The sequence below is a fragment of the Callorhinus ursinus genome, unplaced genomic scaffold (assembly GCF_003265705.2).
Source record: "Callorhinus ursinus isolate GAN/ISIS: 27379988/994484 unplaced genomic scaffold, GSC_fseal_2.0 scaffold54, whole genome shotgun sequence".
NCBI classification, from domain to species: domain Eukaryota; kingdom Metazoa; phylum Chordata; class Mammalia; order Carnivora; family Otariidae; genus Callorhinus; species Callorhinus ursinus.
Genome location: NW_027397116.1, coordinates 892,021 through 911,274, shown reverse-complemented (window position 1 = coordinate 911,274; position 19,254 = coordinate 892,021). Strand labels below are relative to the sequence as shown.

Here is a 19,254-nt window from a genome sequence, read left to right as displayed (position 1 = left end):
ACACACACACACACACACACACACACACACACACACACACACACACACGGTTTATTTTCCAGTCACTTCCATAGGCCTCTACTCCTGACCAGCCATAGATAACAAAACTAAGCATATTCACACTTTACACTGCCCAAGTGTTAATCTGTCAGTGAAAGATTTACTTCTTTTTTCACTCCTCTTCCCTGCAGAGGGAGAGAGAATCCCAAGCAGGCTCCACACCCAGCACTAAGCCCAATGCAGGACTCGATCTCACGACCCTGAGATCATGACCTGAGCCAAAATCAAGACTCAGACGCTTAACCAACTGAGCCACCCAGGCGCCCCTGAAAGATTTACTTCTATGACAACTAGGAGCCTCCAAAAATATCATAAAACTCTAGATTACAAAAGAATGCATTTGTAAACTGCATAAGCTGGAAGTCAAGTTTATATTACACAAAAAGTTATACAGTATAAAATTTTGTTTGATTTTCTCTAACTTTCTCTAACTGAAAAGCTGAGTTCAAAGTAACACTTTAATGTCACAGTTACTGTAACTGCTTTACAAAGTGACCTTTAATTAACAGTGGTTCCTACCCTTTTAGCTTTGTACTTCTGCAAACCCCTGCACTCTCTGCCTTTTCTCAAGGCTCTTGCTCCATAGAAAATACGTAATTCCTTAATTCACAAAGACCAGAGCCTTTGAAAGAAGTAAGACAAATTATTCTACTACCACACTACGAATAACTCCCTAATTTAGGTGTTCTTAAAAATAATTTTGATATCTTGATTTTGCAATTAAAATTAAAAGGGTGGGAGGACAGATTACATAAACGGTTTCTAACATTTCTGAAAGTTAACATATACCAGTCTTGCCATATTTCGGTTCCATCTGACTATGTAGTCGCTCATCGAGTGACTTCTACCCTATATGCCAGATAGAGCTGAGGAGGAAGCCCGAGACTCCTGGAGAACCCACAGGTGGTGAAGGGTGACTGGTTACACCTGTATCTCCCGTGTAACCAGTAAACTCACAAAAGTTAGCACACTAATTTAAAGTTGTTTTTTTTTTAAAGATTTTATTTATTTATTTGAGAGAGAGAGAATGAGAGAGAGAGAGCACATCAGAGGGGATAGGGTCAGAGGGAGAAGCAGACTCCCTGCCGAGCAGGGAGCCCGATGCGGGATTCGATCCTGGGACTCCAGGATCATGACCTGAGCCGAAGGCAGTGGCTTAACCAACTGAGCCACCCAGGTGCCCTAATTTAAAGTTTTTAAGCCATCAGCAAAAGCATAATCAATCTAAAGAGCTTGGTTTTATAATGTAATATGATCCTAAAGCTAAGAGTTGGGAAACATGAATTCTAATCCTGCTTCTGTTAATGTGATGAAGGACCTTGAGCCTGGAACTCACTTAGGACCAGAACTCAGGGTGCTCATTTCTGAGACTGAAGGGGTTGACCAGATGGAATTTGAATGGACTTGAAGCTCAGAGCAGTAAAATTTAAGTTTCTGATTTAGAATGAAGAGTGACACCAAGCGGAGCAAAGTCAGAAAGACAGTCTAGTTTGTTTTTTTTTTTTTTAAAGCTTAGTAGCAACTTAACAATGTACTGTTTCTATTACAACTGAATAGCTATTTACAGCATATACAGTATAAATATAGTATATTTAAGACCAGAGAGAGGTCTTAAATAACCAAACCAACTTTTTTTATTTTCAGAGTCCAAAAGAGTCTTATTAGGTCCACCAGCTTAATCTCGCAAAACCTGCACTGGTAAATTTATAACTCCAGCTTTTCTGACTTTGCCATAGATTTACAGGTAATTTTAAGAAAAATGACATCTTTAAAATAGAAAATTTCCAACCAAGGCTATGGTATGTCTTTTATGGCAGTTCTCCTTTTTAAATCCAAATATTTAAAATTTGTATCTAATTTGTTTTTGTCAGAAAACTGTATTGTATGGCTTTTGCTGCTGGCAGAAAGGTCTTCCCTTCATGTCAATATTGTAAAATTATTCTCAATTGTCTCCTTAACATCTTTATGGGCTTTTTTTTTTATATTTAACTTTGTAATCCATTTGAAATTGATTTTTCTATGAGCTTTGAGGGAGAGACTTTATTTTTAGTCAGTTATCTCATTCACTCCCCCCACCGATTTGAAATGCCATGTTTTTATACAGTGCATTCTTATATGTACACGGACTTATTTCTGCAAGATCTATCACATTCCATTAATCTGTCATTCTATCCTGGTTTCTGTACTACACTCCGAATTATTTCTTATTTACAACCCAGTTTAGTACCTGGTAGACTGTCTCCAACCCTCTTCCTTCTTTATCACCTTTTCTCAGCATTGTCCTGGCCACCTTCACATGTTATTTCTAAACTTTACAATCATTTTGTTAAGTGTCCCCAAAACAGTCTCACTGGGGCTTTGACCAAAATTGTGTTATACTTTAATTTGGTGAGAACTGATAGTTTTACAGATTTCCAGAAAAGCGGTATTTATATTAGTAAATCTTCCAAAGTGTTTTCATGTTCTCTTTTATTCCTAGATACAGGACATATTTCGTTAGCTACCATAAAGGCAAGTCTCCTACATCATCATCTATGCAACTAAAAAAAATGTTAAAAAGAATCACCTCCCTCTATCTTCCTATCAGTACATTTGTGGTCAAAGTTATCAGTCTCCTTCACTGTCCCTGACCGCACATTTCCATCTTAATCAGAAGACTATCATGAGGTGACTTGTCAAACGCCTTGCTGAAGTCTCGATCTGCTGTTCCCTCCATATTCCCCTCACCTCCTACTCCAGCAACTCTGTCATAGGAAGAAAGTGGACTAACCTCATCAAATACAACTTGGTATTAATGAATCCATCCCAGGCCTAGTGATAATCATCCCCTCTCCCAGGTACTTACAAATCATCCACACATATTTTTTTTTTTTTAGATTTTACTTATTCGAGTGAGAGAGACAGAGCGCGTGTGTGCGCAGGCGCAAGCAAACTGGGGAAGGGGCAAAGGGAGAGGGAGAGAGAGAACCTCAGTCAGGCTTCATGCTGAGCACAGAGCCGCACGTGGGGCTTGATCTCACGACCCTGAGCTCATGACCTGAGCCAAAATCAAGAATCAGACGGACACTCAACTGACGGAACCACCCAGGCGTCCCATCCGCACATATTTTTAAACTCTTACTTGTAATGAACAAGCATACAACATTATTTCCAAAATCAAATGCTGCCAATTTAAGAGAAAGAGTAGGCAGGGGGTAGTTACTTTAGAGAGAAAATGGTTCTAACATATTCAAATCACCCTGGTGATTCTAGTTCGTGTCCTGGAACGTATGCACTGACAGAGCAAGCTCACTGATGGCCTCACTAAGTTGAGAAAGGCATTTACCTTCGCACCGCAGTCCGCTCCTTTCTGAATGCAAAATCCAATGAACCGTGGGTCTGCCACTTTTACTAGGATGTTGTCAACACAATAGACATGAACGCTCCAAATGCCTCTCTGCTCCATGTCCTCCACAATATTCTGGGCTGCAAGGGCCCGATAAAGACCACCATTCCCATCTGGGAAATAAAACAGCCCATTAGTAGTACACCAAACCCATTATGAGGGTAATCCCAAACTGGTTTACCAGGGTTAATGTTTCCAAAGTGGGGCGAAGATCTCTGAAAAGCAGTTTTACATCACAGGGCCAAGAAAAATAAATACCCATAAGGAAGAACTCAGGTGTCAAAAAATTATAGTACATGACTTCGAAAGTAATTTAACATAAGTATCGAGAGAATAACATTATTAATATAGGACCAGGCAACCCAAAGACCATATTTTTCTTTTTAACTCAGATTTTTTAACAATTTAGCCTGTAGTACATTGTGAAATATAAAGTTCTTTCTCAAGCAATGATTATTTCATAACATTTCAAGTTTTATTAATATTTTTATTATTCAAGTTAGCTCTGTACTTACAGCCCCAACACTGACAATGTCACCCTTCTCAAAAATAAAAATGCACAAGTTTTTTATACCAAATAACTTTTTAGGAAACCAGATTAATATGAAGATCAGATTTAAAATAAGTATACGTAAAAGCCTCTTCTTGAAGATAGCAGGAGGGGAAGAATGAAGGGGGGGGAACTGGAGGGGGAGACAAACCATGAGAGACGATGGACTCTGAAAAACAAACTGAGGGTTCTAGAGGGGAGGGGGATGGGAGGATGGGTTAGCCTGGTGATGGGTATTAAGGAGGGCACATTCCGCATGGAGCACTGGGTGTTATACACAAACAATGAATCATGGAACACTGCATCAAAAACTAATGATGTAATGTATGGTGATTAACATAACAATAAAAATTTAAAGAAAAAAAAAAGCCTCTTCTTTTCCCATCTGTTTTTAGTGCTGCTTTAATGTACTTCGTCCAATACCCTCAGCCACAGCTTAAAAAACTGGACTTCACAAATCGACCTAAAAATAGTAGTCTTCCACTAATGAAAAAGAATTAAGTAGAAAAAAAGACTTAAGATGAAACAAAAGCCTGTATCTGGAGGCTACCACTGTTAACACTTTTATTTATTTCCTGTCAGCCTTTCCTCCAAATATTCACGTAGATATGAACCTGTCGACACATTTATTTTTATAGTTGGGATCATACGCAAGGTGGCTGCATGTGGTCACACAGTGTGCATGCACCACCCGCAACCATACAGGGCGGTGGCCCTCACCACACCAGGCACGCAGCTTCACGCTTCCCATTCTGTCACTACTGACACTACTTCTCTTTGTCATTTAGTATCTCCAATCAATTACAGTTTTATTACAGTTTGAGAATACTACAGATAAACTATAATTTAACCTCTTGTTTATTAAAGAGCAAATGGTTTCCTATCTTTCGCTGCAAGAAGTAATGCAGCCATGAACACTGCTGATATAAAATACCGGGTAAAGAGAATGAATACTCTGTGTGCCGCTCAGGTTGTTCTCAAGGGCAGACATCCACAAAAAATATAAAAGTGTATCCATTTCACCCATGGGCATTTTCCTTTTTTAAGTCCTTGCCAAATTGCAATAAAATCTTAAATATTAATTTTTTAACATCCAAATCACCATATTAGAAAAAAATGAAAATATAATGATTTATGTTACTCCCATTTCTAGTCACCCTTAAATAAGCATGGTTACAAACCTGGAGCCATAGAAACCTTGTTCTTCTCTTCCAAAATAATTTTCCCATCAAAACTCATAGCAGGCAGCATTCCCTGCTGAAAAAAGATTACATTCTCTTTTTTTAAACCAAAGTACTTGTGCTTTGTGAAGAATTCCTTTGTAGATTCCATTGTTCTGCCACTGGTCATTATATACCTTGCAAGAGAAAAGTAGATCTTCTAAGCAACAATGCTCTGGAAATTAGGGCAAGATTCAATCTTGTCTATTTTCTAAGCAAAAAAAAATCGAGCACACTGCCTCTTTGTTCTGACTTCCTTCATGCTCTTCCTAGATAAGTTAGCATTAGCTGCCACCCAAGTGCCTTTCTTCCAGTAGCTTCATCAGTCCTACATATAAAATAAATCTATGAAACAATATTAAACATACCTCCTGCAAGAGAAAGCCTATAACTGGCTTAAACAAACACTGTAGAACTCTGTGAAAACTGTATTCTAAATTTAAAAATCCCATTATAAATAAATAGGGAGAAAAGGGTAAACGTAATATATTCTAATGAATATATTATATCATATATATATATCTTATGGTTCTTTTTACTAAAGTTTTGAAATGTAATCTGGGCTCTGCTCACCCTCCATTTAAAATCTCAAAAGTGTAATTATATTATCTGTTCTCACAAAAATCCAAACCATGCTAGTGTGGCAAAGGAGTAAAAAACTCTATTTAAAAGCAAACTAGTGACTGCAGTAGTTTTTGCCCTTACTAGAATTTATGCCACATATAAGTAGGGATTTTTGTCCATTTTGGTTGCTGATACATCCCCAGTACCTAGAAGCAGGCATTCAATATATGTTGAATGAATAAAGAAAGAAAATGGTATAATTTCCCACCAAAAGTTATCCTGCGCCTGGGTGGCTCAGCTGATTAAACGACTGCCTTCGGCTCAGGTCACGATCCTGGAGTCCCGGGATCGAGTCCCGCATCGGGCTCCCTGAGTCTGCTTCTCCCTCTGACCCTCTTCCCTCTCGTGCTCTCTGTCTCTCATTCTCTCTCTCTCAAATAAATAAATAAAATCTTAAAAAAAAAAAAAGTTATCCTGGGTATTTTGAACTTTGGGTACAAAGAGGTGGCTAGACTGCTCTGCATAACAAGAGCACAGAGATTCTAAGTTGTGAGGAAAAGAGAAGAAAATTCAATGTGATAGTGGGAGCCAGGGCTGTAAGGAGAATATTGGCTGCTTCGAACACAGATGTCCCTCAAACATCCCCAAAGGAATCAAGATGAAAAAAATGGTTTCTTGCCTGCCAATACCCATGTTGAAGAGCTAGCGAAGCTGGGAAATTTACAAAAAGCCTATTTTTAAAGGCATCAGAGAGCTACAGAAGCAACATGGATTGGAACTAAAATTCAAGACGGTGGGAATCTTTCAAAGAGGAGCTAAGGATTTGCAGCTGCCTCTTCCTGGGGGTATCTGCTGATGTGGGATCTAAGCTAGTGGTAGGGACTCTGGGCTTGGACCAGGCAGAAGGACAGAGAAACCAGCAGAGCTTTTGTGGGTCACGTGGGGCTAAAATAACAAGATTAGGGACTTGAGGGATCGCAAACACAGCTGGTTTCCCCCTCAAACCATAATTTCCAAAGCTGCTCTGGCAAAGAGATTTAAGAGCTAAATCAAAAACTTTTAAAACACAAAGCAGAATTTCCCATAAGCTCTTGGTGCTCGGGACACCAACACTTGCCAAGGTAGGCCCCAAGAACACAGCACTCTACTAGAGCCTGGGATCGGAGTGTGGCTCACAGCAGAGAAATCAGTGGGGCTTTCAGTTGCTGTGTATGGGAAGGGTGGGGTATGGGGAGAGCTATATAACCTGGTACTTAAGGATACTGAGTCTCTAGACTGTGAGAACTCCCTGAAGTGAGAGCAGTGACTAAAAACAGACTCCTATCACCTTGTCATCAAATTTCAGATGCCAATGATAAGAAGAGACCTTAGATGCTTTTGGGGGGAGGGGGAGAAGGGCGGGAGAGAGAGAAAGGAAGAAAGGGAAAGAGGGAGAGAGAGACTGGGAATGAGAAAAGCAATGGACCACTCAATAATGCTAGAAACAACAGAACGATGCCTTCAACTTTCAGACAGAAACGGACTTTCACTCGGAAGTTTATACACAAACTACCAATCAATATAAAGTTTCTACACTGAGAAAACCCAATGAGTCCCCAAAAGTACTCAGGTAGGGATGTAAAAGCCTGAGGTGAATTTATATTGTGCATTGACTAACATGATCATTTATCTAGCTATAATACAGATTACTTTTAACATATATAGTAAAACGCAGCTCCTGGGGAAATCATTAGTAACAGGAAATATGTCTGCTTATGAATAAAGTATACATGCATTTTGAATATTATAGCCCGACATATGTTAGACACTCTCCCACAATGAGGCATATCTTACCATGGAATGATGCATTTGTTGCCATGGTATTTTTCAGCTAACTGTTGAAGCTTCAGGATACGCTCTGCCTGAATCTGAAAAAGGGTCTTATGAGATGGCAAACCAACATCATACATTCCCTTGGGATATGCAACACCGAGTCTCGTCCCCTGCCCGCCAGCTAGAAGAAGAACTGCCACTTTGTTCTGAGCAATCTGGAAAAGTCCTAGAAGAGAGAACACCTGTATCACAAAACCTCTGCAATTCAACATTTTAGAATTACACATACAAAAAGTAGCGGCAATGAGTCACCCTATCTGCATAAGGCATGAAGAACAAGAAATCCACATGTAATCACAGATAACTACCTTGTTAATAAAAACATTTTTACTATTAAAAAATTAAATTTATATAAACCCAACCAAACACCAAGCTGTGAATAATATGCTTTAATGAATTAATAATTCTTTTCCTGAAAATGTTAGAAGGCAAAGCCCAACAAGATGTTACAAACGTTTTACAAGTACCTGACTACTTACTAAATGCGGCACATCAAGAGAAAGACAGGATAAAAGAAGGCACCAGGGCTTCAGGATAAATGATGATATGCTACTAAATTACCACCGGCCTGTAAATCCATCAGTGACACACAATCAGTCAACGAGCATGCAAACAGACTAGACAAGCTACCATCCAGTGAATGCAGAGAGGTGAAACCCTCAGGAAAGCAATGCAGTACAGAGGTCAAGAAGCCAGGCTCTGATGTCAGGACACCTGGGTGTGAAAGCCAACTCAGCTGAAAAGGCTTCAGGGATCTGCCAGCAAAAGGGCAGGGTATAAGGGGGCTTTGTGGGGTGATGGAAATGCCCTACTGGGGTAGTAGTTACATGAATGTATAAATATGGCAAACAGTCATAAAACTAGTGCATTTTCTTACGTGTAATTACACGTCAATAGAATGGATTAAAATGCAGGGGTTTTGGGGGGTTTTTTTGGCTTTTTTGCCAACGGGCCATCCATCCCAGCTCACAAGGATGTGAAACTCAGAGTCTTTTTGTTGATGATTTATTTCCATTGCCAGGAAGCCCGTCTTCATCAGTTGAATACTCACTAATAATAACCAAATATAATGCTTAATCAAAATATTATTCTCTGAATCAAAATAATTCAAGATGGATTTAAGATCCAAATGCAAACAAATCAAACTGTAAATATTATTAACAACAGAGGCTCTCAGTTTGGATTTAAAAAAAAAAAACACACACAAACAATTTTTGCCATAAACCGTTTCTGAGAGCCACCTCATCATGCAATGCTGGACCAGCTCAGCATCACAAGGCAGAGTAGCTTGTGGGGAGAGGCAACATGGAACCGGGTCTCTGGGAAGTTAGAAAAGCTGGAAAATGCCAGATGAATCAGGCAATGGTTGACAGGATTGTTCTTGTTTTCTGAAATCCTCAGACACCCTGGGAAGGAACCTGGCCACTGTCTAGAACTGAACGCTAGCCCAGAGGGAGAAGTGGTGGCCAGTATCCATTGTTATTATTTTTTATATCCTGAGGTAATGGGGGTTTGTCTAATTTACCAACTTTGTGCCTTATGTTTTTGATGGGTTAGGGTCTCCTAAAGCTAATGTGCTAGTACATCAAGCCTTTAAAGAAATACTCTAAACCCATTTTAAACTCAGAACCTTCTCCAGTCCTAAGTCTACAATCTATCTTCGGGAGTCAGTAAGTGCAGCCCAAGGACATGATCCAGCAACCATCCAGTTACCAAAAAATTTAAAAGCACATTAGATATTTCCATTATTTTCGCCTTTGATATGAAGCAAAGCTTAGCTATCTCCCTGAGACGTAATTTTCTCTTTCTTCCTGCCTAGAACCGGAACTGTCTTTGTGATTTCTCCATAGCATTTCACTGTACCTTATCAGAGTGTGAAAACAGACCCCCAAACTAGTAACTCTAAGAGGTAGGTATAATTTCTCCCGTTTGAGAGATAACGGGCTCAGAGACGTTGCGGGTCCTGCCCAAGGTCACAGCACTAGTAAATGTGAACGAGGGTCGGAAACTCACGCCAGGCCCATGTGCCATGCACTGTACTGCCTCCAGCAGCCTCTCTTAACACCCAAACACTGACCAGATCCATTACAGCACCGGAGGTTTCAGCGGTATAAACTTTCCTTCCTATTTCTTTCCTGCCCTTTCTTCTCTTGTCCACTGAATTCGGGAGAGGTTGTGCTACCTTTTTTTTTAACCTCTCCTACTACCACCCTACAAGGGAAAGCTGGGTTCAGTCCACATTCTCCAAAACTTGCCAACCACTGAAATTTCTAACAGCATTCCGGATCTGCATCCCCCTTCAGCAAGCACCATAACCACCATGTAACAAAGTGAGACGAAATGAAGCATTTTGAAGGGAGCAGAGAATGACAGAAGGCAGTTTTGAAAACTGTTTTACATCTGGTCATTCCCTGAGTTATCACAGAAAACTATGGTTTCTAGGGAATGAGCTTAATTCTGCTGCCATCGACCCAAAAAGCATTACTTTAATAAAATACAGGTCCATAACCCCTTACCTAACCCCATGGATCAGTTGTTTCAGGAGGCAGAACTCTTCAAAATTTAGAAAATGAATATAGTACACATACGTTATACGTTATCTCCAGCAAATCTGAGACAGTACCCTGTAATACCACTAAGTGGGATAAAGTTCACCAATAGTCTTGTGTCTGTCCAAGTTCAGTTTTGCTGCAAAACGGGCTTTGCACTGCTTCAAAACTGCAGATAAATAAGCCTGGTGTCTGAACCATCACATACCAGAGGTGTGAGAATCAGAAATATTTCTAAACATCTTCAAAAAAAGTCCCAGATAAATATTCTGGACACAGAGGCCTTTTTTCTTTGTACTATTTATTTTCTTCATCGAGCACATGTGTTTTAAGTTGTTTCATTGTTGTTGGTTTTTTTTAAAAGATCTTTCTGAGAGAGAAAGAGAGAAGAGAGAGCACAAGCAGGGGGAGCTGCAGGCAGAGGGAGACGCAGGCTTCCCGCTGAGCAGGGAGCACGATGTGGGACTCGATTCCAGGACCCTGAGATCATGACCTGAGCCGAAGGCAGACGCTTAACCAACCAAGCCACCCAGGCGCCCCAAGTTGTTTCACTGTTAATGTGGCTCTAGTTATCCTTTCTGACATCCTTCTTTTACCTTCAGTCCAAAAGTCAATGATTTCCCATAGCCACCTCCCCGGGAAAGGGAAGAGCCTGCTCCCAGGGCCAGCTCCGTGTCCCAGCTCCAGGTCACCTGAAGGCCACCCAGCACCAACCAGTGCTTTCCAGAGGTTCTAACCAGTTATCACAATACCAATGTACAAACTTTTCTCTTCCTTGGATCAGTTCCCTCAACCACAGCTTCATTCCAGTTTTCCGAATTTTCCAGTTTTTACCGCTCTCTAACCAGCAGTTCATGGTGGCCTTGGCCCGTATGCAAATAAATGTTTCCTAAGCCCCTGTCTGCCATACTTTCTTCAATCCTTTTCCCATCTATGGACCAGATGACCCATCCAATCACTACGTCTTACGAGAAGCATGGAGATTACACCTACCAGGTGTCCAATTCCAGGCAGATCTATATTTACACCTCACCTCCCTCGAATCACAACTATCACAATCCACATGTATTTACAATAAAAAGGTTTCTGCATTGACCTCTTCCTGCTTACGCATCTCATTTACGCACACACAGAGAAAAACATGAGGAAAGAAAGCAGTCCCTAGAGTATCAAGGCCAGCTGAATTTCAAGAATTCAATGCAGCTACAGATGTTAACAATATCAGATTGTGCGTTCACTGGCTGGAGCACTCATCCACCTCATCTGTGTCACTGCAATAAAACTGGATGTTTACAAAGCGTGTAACACATAAATTAGTATCTCTCTTATAATGACAGATAAAATACTCCTTGAAATTAAGGGGGCCAATAAAATTCAGTAAACTGTTTAGTTATATGGCAATAAGACCTGATTTTAAACTGTTATTTGTCCTAACAAATTTTATATGGGCAGCACCGCACCTATCTGAAAAATGTTAATTATAAATGTACTTAACCTACGTGACAATTAGGAAATTATGAGTTTCTCCTATCCCAAAACTTCTTCTGCAGAAATATAGGGGGGATAAAAAAAACACCAAACCAGGGAAGTACGGCACTAACATCACCCTTTCCATCCTTCCACTGGAGGACAGTTCATAGCTTTCCTATAGAGGGGCCAAAGAGAGACCAAAGCAGAGGTTTAAAAAAAAAAAAAAAAAAAAATCAAGCCAGAGTGAGCAGTTTCCAGGGCTGGAGCACATCTCTCTCCTTGGAGAGTCACGTGTCATACACCCAACAGCGTCTGATAATATTTATAAGAAACAAAGGGAAGAGTTTACAGTGGCCTGAAATAGGTCAAACACCTCCTGCTTTGACTAGTGCCTCATACTCTGACCTGGGCGGGTGCCTGAAATGAGGAGGATGGCACAGGTGCATGTGAAGCACAGCACAGCCAGAACTTTCCATTTAAACTGCCAGCGATCCCAGGACACTGAGTCAGGTAAACCGGCTATTGTGGAGATAAAGGAAGACTACCCAAGAAAATTAGTCAGAAAAGACATTTTAAGTCTTTAACTTTTAACCCTACTGTACAGGTAAAACTCTTATTTTACAGACTATTTCCCAAAAATGTCAAGTACAAAAAGCATACTATAAGGGAAATCACTATTTAAACCAGTTTTAGGTACTGGAGGATTATTGTGAATTTCATGAGGTATAATAATAGCATTGTGAGTAGTAAGAAAATATCCATATATGTAGAGATGCATACTGAACTCAATAAGGGTAAAAATAACATCACGTTTGAGATTTGTCTTAAAGTACTACAGTAAAAAAAAGAAGAGGGACAGGTGAAGCAAAAGTAGCAAAATTTTGATATTTAACAAGGTGATACATATGTGGGATTCATTATACTGTTTTTATCTCTAAATATTTGTTTCAAAATATGCTTGAAATTTTTCGTAACAAATTTGTAAGTAGGCTACAAAATTACGCACAAGCCATAATCCCAGTGTGTGAATCTAAGAAAATACTAGAAAATACTACCAGTGAGTATTTATCTCTGAAACATGGGATGGCAGAGATTTTTATTTTTTCCTTTGTAGTTTTTATTTTTCCAATTTTTCTAAAATAAGTATGTGTTACTTATAAAATAAAACAAATCTATTAAAAATATCACTGTACTAGACTCCAGAAAATGTACAGGAGATAATATTATGAATACATTTTTTCTAAGCAATCCACTTACTTTTCTACCACAGTGCTATATGGAAGAGAAGCACCATTCAGATTAATTCTATAAATGTCTCACAGACAAAAGAACCTAATAGTGGATATTAATATGTTACTGTAAAATTGGAAGACTGTTTTATGCTCAGTATAAGCATGCATTTCTTTGATAAAGATTTTTTTTTATTAAACAAATACATTTTCCCAATGTATCTTTACTAAAATGACATTCTCATAGAAGCTTCTAATTACTTCTCTCTCTAGATCTCAGCTTTGTAAGACAGAAATTTTTCAGTTGCTCCTCTATGTTCCATTTTCTACAACTGGCCAGAACACATTAAGAATTAAATTAGGGACGCCTAGGTGGCTCAGTTGGTTGAGCATCAGACTCCTGATTTTGGCTCAGGTCATGATCTCAGGGTTGTGGGATAGAGCCCAGCAACACACTCCATGCTGGGGGCAGAGTCTGCTTGAGATTCTCTCTCTCCTCTCTGGCCCCCCATGCCCCCTGCAGGTGCATGCACTAAGGGGCGCCTGCCTGGCTCAGTCGGTAGAGCATACAACTCTTGATCTCAGGGTTGTAAGTCTGAGCCTCACTTTGGGTATAGAGATTACTTAAAAATAAAATCTTTAAAAAAAAGAGGGAAAGAAAGAAAATAAGATCTCTCTTCAACAAGAAGCACAGTGGCCACTTATGTATTTATCCTTCAGAAATAATTTTCCACCCTAGGCATGAAAATGTGAAAATGTCCATTTTAGTGTCAACAGCCACCAGACATTCTAAAAATACTGTACAATGCTTCTATTCTCTTCATCCTGAGGAGGGGGACGCAGGGGGCACTGTCTGATACAACTGCCAGGACCTTCCTCCTACCTGAAATACAACAATTAGAATCTTCACAATGGCAATCTCCTCCCCTTGATAACTTACTGCAAAAACTTCATTTTGTTATGAACTTGCACACACATGGAAGTTTCTGGCTAAGTGAATGAAAACTTACAAAGTCAGGGTGCCTGGGTGGCTCAGTCGTTAAGTAAGTGTCTGCCTTCGGCTCGGGTCATGATCCCGGGGTCCTGGGATGGGGCCCCGCATCGGGCTCCCTGCTCAGCAGGAAGCCTGCTTCTCCCTCCCCCACTCCCCCTGCTTGTGTTAGCTCTCTCCCTGTGTCTCTGTCAAATAAATAAATAAAATCTTGAAAAAAAAAAGTTACAAAGTCTCCTTCTTCATCCCTACTGCTTAAGCCACAAATAAATATTGCCCCCTTGACAATAAGCCAAGTATACTTGGTTGAAATAGTTCCAGATTTCAGTTTAAATGAAAAGTCATAAAGGTAGACTAGTTCCACGGATTCCAACAGAAAGGTTATCAAGAAGACTCAAAGTATAGGACGTTTTGACCGTTGCTCATGGTCCCCGTTATACAAGGTCAAAGCTTTGGCTTTCCATAAGAGTTCACTGGAAGACTTCATCCGCCTAAAATTACAAGGAGAAATACAGGCAGCAGGGACACCTGAGGGTATGAAGAGCCCTGTGTGACTTTCGCTCTGTTGTAGCCTTTTGAAACCCAGGGATGGACGGGAGGATTCATGAATCCAAAGTTAGTGAGGGTCAGAGTATTACCACAGCTCTCTGCTCAGAAGGATCCATCTGGAAGTTACTCTCTGACAGCTTAGTGGCAGAGCTCTATTATGAGAAGCTGGGTTAGCCTCTCCCAAGCCCTTGAGATCTAAAAGGGCACTTCCTAGAGATCATCCAATTATTTTCAATATTTTTTAATCCCCAAGCCCTAAAACCTGACGTAAAGATCAAATATATAAAACATGTCAAACTAGCACTGCTCTTGTAGTGGGAAGATGGAGTTAGAGACAAAGATGTTTAGTATCCATTTCCCCTGCTTACACGGGACAGTCTCCCCAGCAGTGGAACCCCTGGGGTTCCTTGGAACACAGTTTGAAAATTATTAAATCCGCATGCCCAGAGAAAGACAAGGAGATGTATACTGAAGGCTGATAATGGCAATTATCTGTCCTTTTTGTGGGGACAGGGAAAGCCAAAGAATGAAAGACAAAATAAAAATGGCAATAGTGTGGTACAAATATAGACTGTAAGATTTTATCTGTAACATTATTGCACATCTATAAAAGTAAATATACATATAATCAAGTAATAGGTGGCAATGTGAGCAAATAAAAACATTTCATTCAGTTAAGGGCAACTTCTCTGTAGTGTTTCTGTTATTTTTATATTTTTGCAATAAAGTACCATTTTTTACAAAGGAAAGAAAAGTATTAATCAGATCTATTCGTCCTACGCTTGAGGACATGAGGTCCAGATCTGACAAGGACCATGTACAAACAACTCAAGGGCCTGAGCTGCAGTATTTAGTCACTATTACTTACAGAGAAGTAGTGGGTTATAAAAACCACAGCTCTGAACTCCACCAGAAAAGGTACATTTGAGCTATTTTGCCATTCTCAAAGCCGTTCTCTAATTAGAACTGGTCAAGGGGACAGATTTTATGATACACTTTAGAAGAAAAAATATGGGGGCAATTCAACACACATTGATCAACCAACTTCTAACTGCAAAACCCTGTTCTAAATGCCCTGTGACACCCACAGACAAGCAGGATATGGGCTGCTCTTCAGGAGTCCACAACGTCATGATGAAGACAGACACAAACAACTCTTAGTTTAAGAAAGAATGGAAGCCAAGCATGGACAAATAACTCCAACTTGGGACACTGAAGAAAAGGTCACGATCAAAGAACCTTAAGAAATGAGTGTATGTGCCCGACATGCCCCACTGCACTGCACAGCACAACTCCAGGAGACTGCCTTCCAAGGTGACCCAGCTAGACAGAGAAGGGGCAAAGGCCAGTCCAAGCCAAGGATAAGCATGAGCAATGGCAGGAAAGACATAATGTTCAGAGAAAGGTGAATTATTTGGTCCAGCTAAAATGTATGGGACAGTAGGAGCAGAGGGAAACAGAAGAGACCAGATTGGAAATACAGGCGAGGGAAGGTTTTTTGATGAAGCCAGCATAAACTGAAACATTTAACTTGTGCGTCAGGGTGGGAAATCGAGTAGAACCATGGAAATGAGCAAGGAAAGAGACTAGAGGCACATTAAGACTTGAATGAGAAAAACCCTGAATGGGGAACAGAAATGAAAAGAGCATGTAGGGACTGAAAGGGGAGACGAGGGAGAAGTTTTGGCAACATAATCTGTCACTTTCTGATCAGTCACCTGGTCTAAGGTAGGAGGAGAATCCAAATAATCATTACATGATCCGGCTACTTTAATACCTCTGGTATATCTCATTACAAACTTTAAAATGAACATTCCATGCTCAGTACCTTCACTTTCCCAGGCTTGCAGCCGATCTTGGTCCCTGGTGGCACTGCCCAACACCTCTCGAGGGACAGGCTCCATTCGTGCATCCATCTTCTCTTGCTGAGAGGATTGGTTAAAATCTTCAATTGCCTTCTGGAAAAAGAAGTTCAGCTCCTCAAAGTTCATGGCCTGGAGCTCTCCATAAAGTTCTACCTGTTGGGCTTCATCCAGCTCATTCCAGAACTGTAGCAGGTGTTCCTGTCCAGCTTTGGACAACCTGAGTTTGAGATCGTTAACATTCATAATGCTCTGGTAGCCAAGCTTTGTGAAAATAGAGGTGTAATCTCTGCACCTGTAAACCTTAAAAAAAAAAAAAAAAAAAAAGGAATCAACAGCGGGTCAAAGTCCAACCTCAAAACCTGAGGAGCTCTTCCTACTACAAATAAGTACATTTTTTTTTAAAAAATTGCTGTTAAGGAAATTAACTTCTGCCTTCCCCTCACAAGAGTTGTAAGAGATCCAACTCGTAAAGACATAAACAGACATTTCTCTAAAGAAGACATCCAGATAGCCAAGAGACATGTGAAAAGATGCTCAACATCACTCATCACCAGGAAAAAGCAAATCAAAATTACCATGAGCTATTATCTCATACCTGTCAGAATGACTAAAATAAAAAACACAAGAAACAAATGTTGGCGAGGATGAGGGGAAGCCTCGTGCACTGTTGGTGGGAACGCAAGCTGGTGTAGCCACTGTGGAAGACCGTGTGGAGGTTCCTCAAAAGTTAAAAATAGAACTACCCTATGATCCAATAATTGTACTACTGGGAATTCACCAAAAAAAAAAAAAAAAAAAACCACTAACTCAAAGGGATACATACACCCTTATGCTTATTGCAACATTATTTACAATATCCAAATTATGGAAGCAGCCCAAGTGTCCATCCACTGAGGAATGAATAAAGATGGGGGGCTGTGTACGCAATGAAATATTATTCAGCCATAAAAAAGAATGAAATCTTGCCATTTCCAACAACATGGATAGAGCTAGAGAGTACTATGCTGAGTCAATCAGAGGAAGGCAAATATATGATTTCTCATATGCGGAAATTAAGAAACAAAACAAATAGCAAAAGAAAAAAAGAGAGAGACAAACCAAGAAACAGACTTTTTCTTGACTGCAGAGAACAAACTGATGGTTACCAGAGGGGAGGTGGGGGGGGATGAGTGAAATAGGTGATGGGGACTAAAGAGGACTCTTACCCCAATGAGCACTGAGTAATGTATAGAATTGTTGAATCACTACATTGTATACCTGAAACTAATAAAACACCATAAGTTAAATATACCAGAATTAAATTTAAAATAAAAATAAAAATTTAAAAATAAACTTGTAAGACAAGTAGTGTTACTAACTGTAATGCTAATTAGCATTATATAGCAGGCACTGCACTAAAAACTTTACCTACAAGGTCTCATTTAATTTTCACCAACTCTACAACACAGGTGCTATTATTTTCCTTACCTTACCACCGAGGAGACTAAGGCACAGAGAGACAACACAACCAGGCCAACTGGTGGAGTTGGTTTGTGAGCCCACCAGGCGGTCCAATTCCAGGGCTCACAACCTGACCACCCCACTGCTGCCTTTGTAGTACTCCTCTGGCCGTGAGCACTTGACTTCTAAGTAACAACTGTTCTCCTTTTAGCGCTAATGAGGGAAATGATTCTGCTGTATTCAGAATAAAACAAAATCCAAGAGGATAGGAACACCTATAATCATGAAAAATGCATTTTATTTCAATAGCAACTTCTACAGAGAAGCAATAAAAACATATCTATTCCCTTTACTAAGAATTAAACCCTAAAGGGACAAGCAATTCACATGTAACAATCAACAGATAAGACAATGTAATACAGCAAAACGTTAAACTGCATACTATTCAAAAATAAGAGAAAGAGGAAATACTGAATCTACTTGTCTACTATAGATAAATGCAACAGAGGGTAGGCGTTGTCTAGGAGAGTTCACAAAGGAAGCATGATGGAGCTGTGTGTGCCTCAAGGGTTGAGCGTATTACACAGATACGATCAGAAAACAAACAGAGCAGGCCCGTGTGACAAGAGCAGTAAGAAAGCTGAAGTTCTACGTAGCAGGATGGGAAGAGATGCAGGGTAGGACTCGACCATGAAGCGCGCTGAAAACCAAGCCAAGGAATTTAGACCTAACAGAGTAACGAGAAGCCCACAGCAGATTGCGCAACAGGGCCATGTCAGCATGCTTTAGAGAGATGACAGCACAATGGCATAAGGTAGATGGTAAGGAGGGACCACTGGAAGCAGGAAAACAAGTTCAAAGAACACTGCAGGTTGAAAAGCCAAAGTTCTGAACCAGATTAGTTGCAAAGGAAATAAGTGTGAAAGGGAGAAATTTGAGGGTCACTGTAAAGAATCATCACCAAGTTATAACTGCTTAGACATGAAGGACAGGGAAAAAAGTGCCCAAAGAAACAGCCTGCTATCTCCTACCATAAGAACAGTGGTAGGTAGGTAATAGACATGGTAGTTCGGAGCAGTGTTCTGGAGTTCTCTGTGCCTCACCTGTAAAGTGGAACTAATAACAGTATCCATCTCATCAGGACTACTAAACATCAAACACCATTTACAAACTCAGGTTAAGAGAACCTACATCTGTTCCCTGAGGTAGCAATAATAACACCTATCGCTTACATATCACTCGTGGATGACCGTACAATTCTAATTGCTTTCCAGATACTTGTTCATGTAATCCTCAAAACAATGCTACGGTACTATTGCTGGGATTACTTTACAGAGGAAGATACTGCACCACAGAGGTAACTTGCCCCAAGTCCCAAACTAGTAAAGTGATAGAGCCTGGATTCAAACCCTAACAACCTGACTCTTAAAGTCACACTCTTCCGCCTCTCAGGAGAAAAGACTGTGTGCGAGTGGGTGTGCGAGTGGGTGTGCGAGTGGGTGTGCGAGTG

At 40.2% G+C, this 19,254-nt stretch overlaps 1 protein-coding gene across 5 annotated transcripts in view; it reads right to left on the bottom strand.

Moving 5' to 3' along the window:
- Window positions 1-19,254, bottom strand: part of UAP1 (UDP-N-acetylglucosamine pyrophosphorylase 1) — a 35,300-nt gene that overhangs the window by 10,938 nt on the left and 5,108 nt on the right. For 4 of the 5 annotated variants that reach the window (XM_025892182.2, XM_025892179.2, XM_025892071.2 and 1 more), the window contains exons 2-5: window positions 16,268-16,604; window positions 7,613-7,817; window positions 5,177-5,352; window positions 3,386-3,558 (exon numbers count right to left, since the gene is read on the bottom strand). In XM_025892182.2, the coding sequence (XP_025747967.1) occupies window positions 3,386-3,558; window positions 5,177-5,352; window positions 7,613-7,817; window positions 16,268-16,547 (834 nt within the window). In that variant the 5' untranslated portion in view covers window positions 16,548-16,604. The remainder of the gene's footprint in view (window positions 1-3,385; window positions 3,559-5,176; window positions 5,353-7,612; window positions 7,818-16,267; window positions 16,605-19,254) is intronic. The other variant, XM_073884013.1, reaches the window with a different exon arrangement.